We start from the raw sequence: 10,220 nt of genomic DNA on the forward strand, positions 1-10,220 counted from the left end.
TATATATATATATATATTATATATATATATATATATATATATATATATATACACATATATATACGATGGGTTTCCTTCAGTTTCCGTCTACCAAATCCACTCACAAGGCTTTGGTTGGCCTGAGGCTATAGTAGAAGACACTTACCCAAGGTGCCACGCTGTGGGACTGAATCCGGAACAATGTGGTTCGTAAGCAAGCTACTTACCACACAGCCACTCCTACACCTACTCATTTCTGCTAGCTGAGCGGACCGGAGTAACATGAAATGATGTGTTTTGCTCAAGAACATAATACAGCACTCCATCCAAGAATTGAAACCACAATTTCATGACCACGAGTCCCACATCCTAACCACTAATCTATGGACTAAGTAAGCCTAAAATTAAAACTGAAATTTAAAATTATGGCTGAGATTAAAAATAAGCATGCATACTTGTGTGTGTTTGTGTATACTCTTGTAATGACATCATGTGATGGTTGTAAATGAGTATTACCATCATACAAGCGAGTTTGTTCATATCCAGTCTTCTATGGAAAGTATATCTGGCCATGAGTAATATTACCATACTTGGAAACAGTTGGGGATTGGTGACAGGAAGGGCATCTGACTGTAAAAATCTGCTTCAGCAAATTCAGTCTGACCCAATCATGTGTGAAAAAGTGGACATTAAATAATGATAATGATGTGGTTTTTAGAATTGCAAACATTATCATCATCATCATAACTATCATTTTAATGTTCAGGCTTTTATACTGACCCAAGTTGGGAGCTTTTCAATTAAGTAGTCATCTTTGCATATCAATTCTGTTGTCTTATTCTTAAGCCTGTCCTTACTACATATTGTCATATGTTCACCAAACTACTATTCCAAATACATTTTTGGGGCTTGATCAGTTTTTACATTTTAGAACTGAGAAGAAAACAACAACAATAATAATAATCCTTTCTACTATAGGCACAAGGCCTGAGATTTGGTGGAGGGGATAGTCAATGGTACTTATTTCAACTGGTACTTATTTCATCAACCCCAAAAGGATGAAAGGCAAAGTGGACCTTGGCAGAATTTGAACTCAGAATGTAAAGACAAGTGAAATACCACCAAGCATTTTGTCCAGCATGCTAACGGTTCTGCCAGCTCACACTACCTAAACAACAACAATAATAATTATTATTATAGTTTAAGGAAAAGGAGATATTTCAAAAATATTTTCATATTCTTGTAATAATCTGTTCTGAGTGATTTGTTAAAATGTTGTAATTAGTGTGATTAAACATGTTTAAATTTCGTTTTGCAGGATATTATACTCGCAGTGGTTATGTACCAGGTCCAATCTGTAGATATAACTGGACTAAAGTTTGGCATGTCTCCAATGAAAAAAATTTGAATCTAGCACCTCAGGTAAGAATAAATAATTATATGTATAATCACATATGCGTACAGCCTAGCTGTGTGGTAAGAAGTTCAAAGTCAAGCTGTGCCAAGCAGCTTCACTCTCTGTGCTTTAGCTCTGTTACCATAGCAACAGTCCTGAATTTTTTGTCAGACCTCTTTTACACACACGCATACACACACGTGTGTGTGATGGGTGTAGATGAGGTCACTGTCACACAAGCAGTGTCATTCATTTCTAGTCTTCTATGAAAACATGTCTTGTTCATCATCATCATTTAACACCCACTCTCCATGCTGGCATGGGTTGGATGGGTTAACCAGAACTGATAAGGCTAGGGGTTGCCCCAGGCTCCATTGTCTGTTCTGGCATGGTTTCTATGACCAGATGCTCTTTCTTTATCATCATCATCATCATTATCATCATTTTAATGTCCACTCTCCATGCTAGTGTGGGTCGAACAGTTTGACATGGAGTTGGCTAGCAGGGAGCTATCCTGTCTCCAACTGTCTGTTGTGGCATGTTTTCTACAGCCGGATGCCCTTCCTAACATCTAGTTATGAAGAAATATTTTGCTTAAAAATAAATGAGAGTTGGCAACAGGAAGAGCATCTGACTGTAGAAAATCTCTCCAACCCATGCAAGGGAAAAATGGGCATTGTTGTTGTTGATGATGATGATGGTGGTAGTAGTAGTATAAACCTATGTATTTATTTTATTTATTTATTTTTTTTTTTAATTTTCAGGCTCGGATCTTTAGCTATCTTATAAAGGAAGATGCTGAAATTTTCCCAGGAAAGCTTGCCTGTGCCCATCATGGAAGCTTGAAAAAGCTAGAAACTGGAGAAAATCTGATCTCACAAATGTCAAATTACTTCGAATTCCTCTCATCAAATGCTAAAAATAACTTGGCACTTTGGACATCGCCATATCTTGATGCCCTTGGATTGGGTCTCATGGTGACACATGCAATACCTGTGATAAGCAATATCACTGGCAAGTAAGTTCTGTTTTATTTTGTATATATCAGATATAGGTGCAGGCATAGCTGTGTGGTTTTGGGTTCGCTTTGCAACCATGTGGTTTTCAGTTCAATCCCATTGTACAGCACCTTGGGCAAGTATTTTCTATTGTAACACCAAAGTGACCTGTGAGTGAATTGGGTGAATTTGTGAAGACCCATGGTAACTTCACTAGTGCAGGTGACACAAAAAAGTACCCAATGCACTCTGTAAAATGGCTGGTGCTAGGAAGGGCAGCAATCCATAGAAACCATGCCAACGTTGGCATTGGCACTCAACTTGGCTTTGCAAGCTAGCCGGAACCTGTCAAACTGTCCAACCCATGCCAGCATGGAAAATGATGATGATGATGATGATGATGGTGGTGGTGGCGGCGGTGGTAGTGGTGGCGGCAGCAGGTGTTGTTGTGTTCTTACCACACAACAACACCTGCACCTATATATGTTCTTAGACTGCTGAGACAAAATGTCTTGCAGTATATAATCACTGCCCTGATTTCCTGCCTTTAGTAATAATGGTTTCCAACATAGACACAGGGACACCAAATTTGCAGATGGGGAAAATAGCCAATGCAATCAACCACAGTGCTTGACTGGTTCTTTATTTTATTGACCCTTTCACTGAAGGATGAAAGGCAAGGCTGGAGAGTTGTAACTAAATATTGTAAAGGCACAAGGGTGGCTGTGTGGTAAGTAGCTTGCTTACCAACCACATGGTTCCAGGTTCAGTCCCACTGTGTGGCACCTTTGGGCAAGTGTCTTCAACTATAGCCTCGGGCCGACCAAACCCTTGTGAATGGATTTGGTAGACGGAAACTGAAAGAAGCCCGTCATATATAAATATATGTGTGTGTGTGTGTGTATGTTTGTGTGTGTTTGTCCCCACCACCACCGCTTGACAACCGATGTTGGTGTGTTCACGTCCAAGTAACTTAGCGGTTCGGCAAAAGAGACTGACAGAATAAGTACTAGGCTTACAAAGAATAAGTATGGGGTCGATTTGTTCGACTAAAGGCGGTGCTCCAGCCTGGCCGCAGTCAGATGACTGAAACAAATAAAAGAATAAAAGAAAAAATAGATGTATTTTGTCTGACGCTCTACCAATTCTGTTAATCTACTAAACTTGTTTGGGGGTTTTTGTATTTTTTTACAGGACAATTGGTGTAATTGGTGTTGATGCTACTTTAGATGAAATTGAAAACTTCCTGACTAAAAACCAATGGGGTACAGTTCAGTCATTCCTCATCAATAAACAAGGAGAAACCATTTTCCATCCAAAATTAAAACCAAGCACAAATGTAAGTCATATTCTGGTTGTTGTTGCTGTTATTTTACAAAGACTGTGGTTTTAGCACTGGTCTTTTAGGGTTTAATAGATAATATCAATTGTTTTTAATACCTAACTGGTATTTAAATATTTTAGTTTATTTTCTTGTTTCATCAATATTTGTAACTATCTCATAATTTCTTAGGAATTCCACAGGAGAAAGATAACCTTTTATAGAAAAGATATAAATGTGTGTGTGTGTATCATCATCATCATCATCATCATCATCATCATCATCATCATCATCATCATAATTTAACGTCTGTTGTCCGTTGACTGGGCTGGCACACTGGAAGTCTGCACCAGGCTCCAGTCCGATTTGGTGTGGTTTTCTATTATTATCATTATTATTATTAATATTATTATTATTATTATTATTATCTTTATCTTATGATTTTTACTTTGTATTATATTATACTTATTTTTTGTGCATTTACTTATTAATTTTTTTCTATATGTGACTGTGGATTTTCATGGATGAGTTCATGAACTTTGGTTCTTTTCTCTAAATTATGTATTTATATATTATATACTGTGAAACTTAACTTAATTTTAATTTTTGATAAATTGAATTTAATTGAGTTTTTACCTGTAAATTTGGATTTTTATCCCTAATATTATTATTATTATATGTATGTATATATATATACACACATATATACATGTAAATAGAGAGAATACAAAGCCTGAAAATATTCAGACAATGAATATCCACATACAAATGTTTAGGTATTTATATATTAACTGAACAGACGCACGCACGCACACGCACACACACATACACACACACACGCACACCCACACTGGAAGGGTTGAACTCGGCACTGCAAGTTAATGGGATATGTGTCAATCTGATATTGCTTCTGCTGGTTGATAACAGTGTTGCTGCATGGTAGAGCACACCTAGGAGGAATGGCCAAATCTAATAAAAGTGTGCATGTCATAGCTTCCATTCTGTGTTTCCTATTTGCTTAGCATCTGACTCTTCTGTTGTTTTCTTGTTTTCTATTTGGTAGTTGGTAGACGATCCTATTTTCATCCCTATCTCACAACTTGAAAGAGACAAAGATGGAAACCCACCAGAATTTGGAATCATTGAACAAGAAATGAAAGCTGGATTAACAGGACAAATCAGGATTAATGAATCCAAACATGGTGATGCAAGAGTAAGTGGAATGTTACAGTGTGTGTGTGTGGCTGTGTGTGGATGTTTAGGTATCTTATTGGTTCCTAAGTTGTTTTTATATGTGTGTCTTTGTGTATTTACTATGAGGTGGTACCAAAAAGTTCCCAGGCTAGTTATGTTTAATGAAAAAAAGCTTATTTACATCATCTCCTGTGAGATAGTCACCTTTTGCAAGAATACATTGGTCTCAACATTCCTGCCGCTTATGGAATCCAGCCTGGAAAAAGGTTATTTTCCTTAAGCAAGAGGAGAACCTTCTGTGATTCGCTCTGGATTTCGACAATAGTGTTAAAACAGCAACCTTTGGGCTGCATTTTCATTTTGGGGAAGAGATGGAAATCCACAGGTGCTAAATCTGGCAAATAGAGCAGGTGCGGAAGCGACACCATGTTGTCTTGGGCAAGAAACTCACGAGTGAAGGAAGCTCAGTGACAGGGTGCATTGTTGTCATGAAGAATCCAATTCTTCATGCTCCACAGATCCAGTCACTTTCACCAAATGTCCTCCCTCAAATGCTTCAAGACATCACAGTAGAATTCTCGATTGACACTCTGGCATTGGGGAGACAAATTCTTGATGCACAATATCACAGATGTTGAAAAAAACAATGACCCTTATCAGACAGGTAGTCATGATGGGTATGCAGGGCTTTGTATATTTTACCCCAGTGTCACTTTGATGGCATGCACTGCTCTCTCACTCAATAACAATAACAATAATAATAATAATAATAATAATAATAATATTTAATAAAGTGAATGAGACAAAGGTATAAGCATAAAATGTTATTCTGTATGTTCTCTCTTCCTCTACAGACGTACTACTATGGAGCTTTGAATGAATCAGAATACTCCTTTGCATATATCTTAGCCGATACAGACATGGTAAGTATGGATTCCATAGATAAGTCTACAAGAAGATGATGATTTTCTCCTACGTCTCCTGTTTTTTTTGCTGTGGCTATTGTTTTTGTCTCAGGTCAGCTCTGCTTGATAGACTTATGATCAAAAGAATTCCAACAGTGACATACTATCCTGTCTTATTTTCAGGTAGTATATCTAGGAATACATTATGAAACATGTCATTCTCTTTTTATATATGGGATCTGAAGGCCATCTACTCACCACACTCCATCAAGTAGAGCATTGTGGAATGATCTAAGCCAGCTTTGTTTAGTTAAAAGATCTCATATCCTTTTTAAATCAAAGAACTCTACTGACCTATTAACTTCCAAATCTGAAATTTTTATCACATGCAAACATTTAGACAAATTTCCTTTATTGAACTGAGAAACACCACTCTCTTCAGATTAAGCATACAGTCTCATAAACTTTGATCTCCCCATTGAATTGATTTACATCAACCATATTAATTCTGATTTAAATGGGCCAAAGGGACGCAACTCTTAATTTTCTTTTTTTTTCTCATTTTTTTTTGGGGGGGGGGTATTTTCTCTAAGACCAGCGTCCTTTCTCATTTATTGCAAAGAAGAAAAAAAAAACAGCCACACTGTATATTTGAGTTTGAAAGATTACTTGGAAACACACAGCACAATATACAAGCTTGTCAGACCATTTTGTTTTCACATCATGTAACTAGTAGAAGGTCAAATTTAAATCCTGTATTTATTAAATGATATTTATCTCTCACCGGATGTAGTACTTCTTGGTTGGTTCCCACCTATAACAGGTAACAGGATAGTGCCTCTCGTGCCAGTGGCATGTAAAAGCACCCACTACACTCTCGGAGTGGTTGGCGTTAGGAAGGGCATCCAGCTGTAGAAACTCTGCCAGATCAGATTGGAGCCTGGTGCAGCCATCTGGTTTGCCAGTCCTCAGTCAAATTATCTGACCCATGCTAGCATGGAAAGTGGACGTTAAACGATGATGATAATTATGATATATACAAATGCATACACACACACACACACACACTTACTGTTACTAGTTTTTCCTTCTCTTGGTTTTGTTATCACAAAGTCAAATTTCTTTTCTTCCAATCAGGAACTATATGCCCTTAAAGCATTGCAAAAGATGTTGCTCATAAGAATAATAAAAATAGACTTGTAATCTTGTCTTCTTTTTTTTTTTTCATTTCTGTTTCTTCTGTTAGAAAATTCTTTAGCTTATAATCACTTCTCAGTCTTCCTACAACAAATCCTTATATTTTGGGAGTGATTATCATTTTTGTTTTCTGTCTATCTTTCTCCATTTAATAGATTTTTAGAAGATCGCAGGAACCAAGTGACCGCTCCAAATACGGTAAAAGCTATTACAATTTGCTCATCGAATATCGCAGTGAACTATCTCGCAAACAATTGCCTGGTGTGTGGGAACATTTAAATGTCACTGAAAATGCTCCGAGATATCCTGGACTTCGAATCTCATACAAGTTTTCCACTATTTTCTTACCTCCGATGGCACATTGTGATCCAACGCAGTATATTTATGATGACAATTTGACTCAGAAAACAATCGATGCACATAAATGGATAAACAGCTATGATGCTGACCTTGGCTGTGAATCTATGAAACAGAAATTCGAAAAAGGTGTACGGTAAGTAACATTTTGTCTCTGGTGCCACTGTTAGTGCTGGTTCCACATAAAAAGCACTGGTGCTGGTGTCACAGAGAAAGCACTGGAAATGGTGTCATGTAAAAAAAACATGAGTGTTGGTGCCACATAGAAAGTACCCAGTACACTTTGTAAAGTGGTCAACATTAGGAAGGGCATCCAGCCATAGAAACCATGGCAAAACTGATGGTTAGAGCCTGGTGCAACCCTCCGTCTTCCAAGCTCCTGTTAAACCGTGTGACCCATGTTAATGATGATGATGATTGTATATATATATATATATCCATTTCCTTACTTTCTGATATATATATATATATATATATATATGTAATTTATATAAGGGCATTACTATACAATAATGCCTCACGCTAAGAGGGACTCCAGAAGTCAAAACTACTATAAGCACATTTTTACCGATTGCGAGGGAATGCAACTTTCAAAGCTAACATCCTAAAAACTTTTAACTTAACGGTAAACCAATGGAGCGACATGCATGCTAATTTGTGGACGTGCATAAATTACATTCACATACACACACACACACACACACACACACAAAACCTGCCTTTTATATATACAGATATATATACAGATATATATATACACAAACACAAGCACTTATGCACACATATACATATATCTTTATTGACTATCTATTTTTCACCTTTCTTTATTTTAGAGCTGATGTACTGATTACAGAACCAATTGAAGAAATTTGGAAGACCCGAGCATTTGAATCTTTAAGTCAAGTAAAATGGACTAATATTGGTCTACGGAGTGGGGTTTTCCGTACTTACCCAGGTCATCGTTCAACCAGGATGTATAACCCTGTCAAGTAAGTGAAATATGGGGGCATTATGTTTGATGGTTTACCCACATTTTAGTTCAATAAGTGTTTCAATAGAAGATACATTGGTTTATGTAGGATTGTTTTGGTGATTTTTTAATCTCACACACACACACACACACCCTCTCTCTCTTTTACTCTTTTACTTGTTTCAGTCATTTGACTGCGACCATGTAGGAGCACCGCCTTTAGTCAAGAAAATTGACCCCAGGACTTATTCTTTGGAAGCCTAGTACTTATTCTATCGGTCTCTTCTGCCGAACCACTAAGTTACGGGGACGTAAACACACCAGCATCAATTGTCAAGCGATGTTGGGGGACAAACACACACACACACATATATGCATATACATAGACACGACGGGCTTCTTTCAGTTTCCATCTACCAAATCCACTCATAAGGCTTTGGTCGGCCCGAGGATATAGTAGAAGACACTTGCCCAAGGTGCCACGCAGTGGGACTGAACCCAGAACCATGTGGTTAGTACGCAAGCTACTTACCACACAGCCACTCCTGTTGGGAATCTTTTTTAACTTAGGTCTTGTATTTATTGTTCAAATTTATTATTGTCATTATCATCATCATCATCACCACTATTATTAACACTACCACCATCACCATCAACATCACAATCATCATCACTATCATCATCAGCATCACCATCATTGTCATCTTCATCATCATTATAAAAGTGTTATCAATGCAATATGATCGCTTCCTTCCCTCTTTCCAGACGTCCCTGGTACAAACGTACCAGTTCTGCACCTCACAAGACATCAATTTCCACACCATATATGGACGCTGCAGGAGTCGGAAAAATTGTCACAATTTCCCAAGCTGTCTTTGAAGGAATGACTCCAAGAACAACAGAAGAATGTGCCAAAATGAAAGGCCCCAAACCTGGAGGTTGCACATGTAATTTTGATGAAGACTGTCTTAGTAGTAAGTTTCATTCTACAATTGGAATGCATTTGCAATGAAAGAGTAAGTATATGTATGTCTATGTGGTGTTTGGTTGGCATCAGGAAAGGCATCCAGCCATGCCAAACCAGACTGGAACCTGGTGCAGCTCTGCAGCTTGCCAGCTCTGGTCAAACCATCCAACCCATGCCAGCATGGACAATAGACGTTAAATGATGAGGATGTGTGGATACAGTTTGGTCAAGGGTGTGAGACATTTTGAGACCATTTATTGGGTGTTCCTCATTTGATGCTGACTTATTTGACATCAGACGTCTTAATCTTTCTTTCATTCTCTCTCTCTCTCCTCCCTCTCTTTCCCTTTCACCCCCTCTCTCTCTATCTCTGTTTATGCATCTGAGTGTATTTCCTTTTATGTGTGAGGAGAGGAACAGTGTTTGTGTCAATTGTGCTCATCCCCATCCTCCTCATCTCATCTTCATCCCCTCCTCCTCGTCCCCCTCTTCATCCTCTCCTCGTTACGTCATCCCCCTCATCCCCTCCTCCTCATCCCCCTCTCCTCATTACCTCATCCCCCCCTTGTCCCCTCCTTCTCGTCCCCCTCTTCATCCTCTCCTCGTTACCTCATCCTCCTCATCACCTCATCCCCTCCTCCTCATCCTGACCTCCTCATCCCCATCCTCACAACTTCCTCATCCTGTCCTCCTCATCCTCTTCCTTATCCCCTTCCTCCATCATCCCCCTTATCTTCCTCTCCCTCCCCCACCTCTTGATGTGTAAAGAATTACTTATATAGTCATTAACTGATTTGCAAAATCGATTCTTTTACTCCATAGGAGTCTGCTACGTGAGTATGGCACCAGGACCAAATTCTCAGTATCGGCGTTGTGCAACAGAACGTGTTGAAGCAGTAACAGGTTTGGACATTCTCTACGATGATTTCCAGAATA

At 38.4% G+C, this 10,220-nt stretch overlaps 1 protein-coding gene across 1 annotated transcript in view; it reads left to right on the forward strand.

Annotated features, from left to right (window-relative positions):
- Positions 1-10,220, forward strand: part of LOC106878181 (VWFA and cache domain-containing protein 1-like) — a 141,564-nt gene that overhangs the window by 128,000 nt on the left and 3,344 nt on the right. Inside the window, 9 exon segments of the mRNA XM_014927320.2 lie at positions 1,298-1,401; positions 2,140-2,393; positions 3,568-3,712; positions 4,758-4,907; positions 5,743-5,811; positions 7,146-7,483; positions 8,181-8,336; positions 9,083-9,291; positions 10,107-10,220. The exon segment at positions 10,107-10,220 is cut by the window's right edge and continues 19 nt beyond it. Coding sequence (XP_014782806.1) covers positions 1,298-1,401; positions 2,140-2,393; positions 3,568-3,712; positions 4,758-4,907; positions 5,743-5,811; positions 7,146-7,483; positions 8,181-8,336; positions 9,083-9,291; positions 10,107-10,220 — 1,539 coding nt within the window.

This window comes from Octopus bimaculoides, chromosome 19 (genome assembly GCF_001194135.2).
Source record: "Octopus bimaculoides isolate UCB-OBI-ISO-001 chromosome 19, ASM119413v2, whole genome shotgun sequence".
In the NCBI taxonomy this organism is placed as follows: domain Eukaryota; kingdom Metazoa; phylum Mollusca; class Cephalopoda; order Octopoda; family Octopodidae; genus Octopus; species Octopus bimaculoides.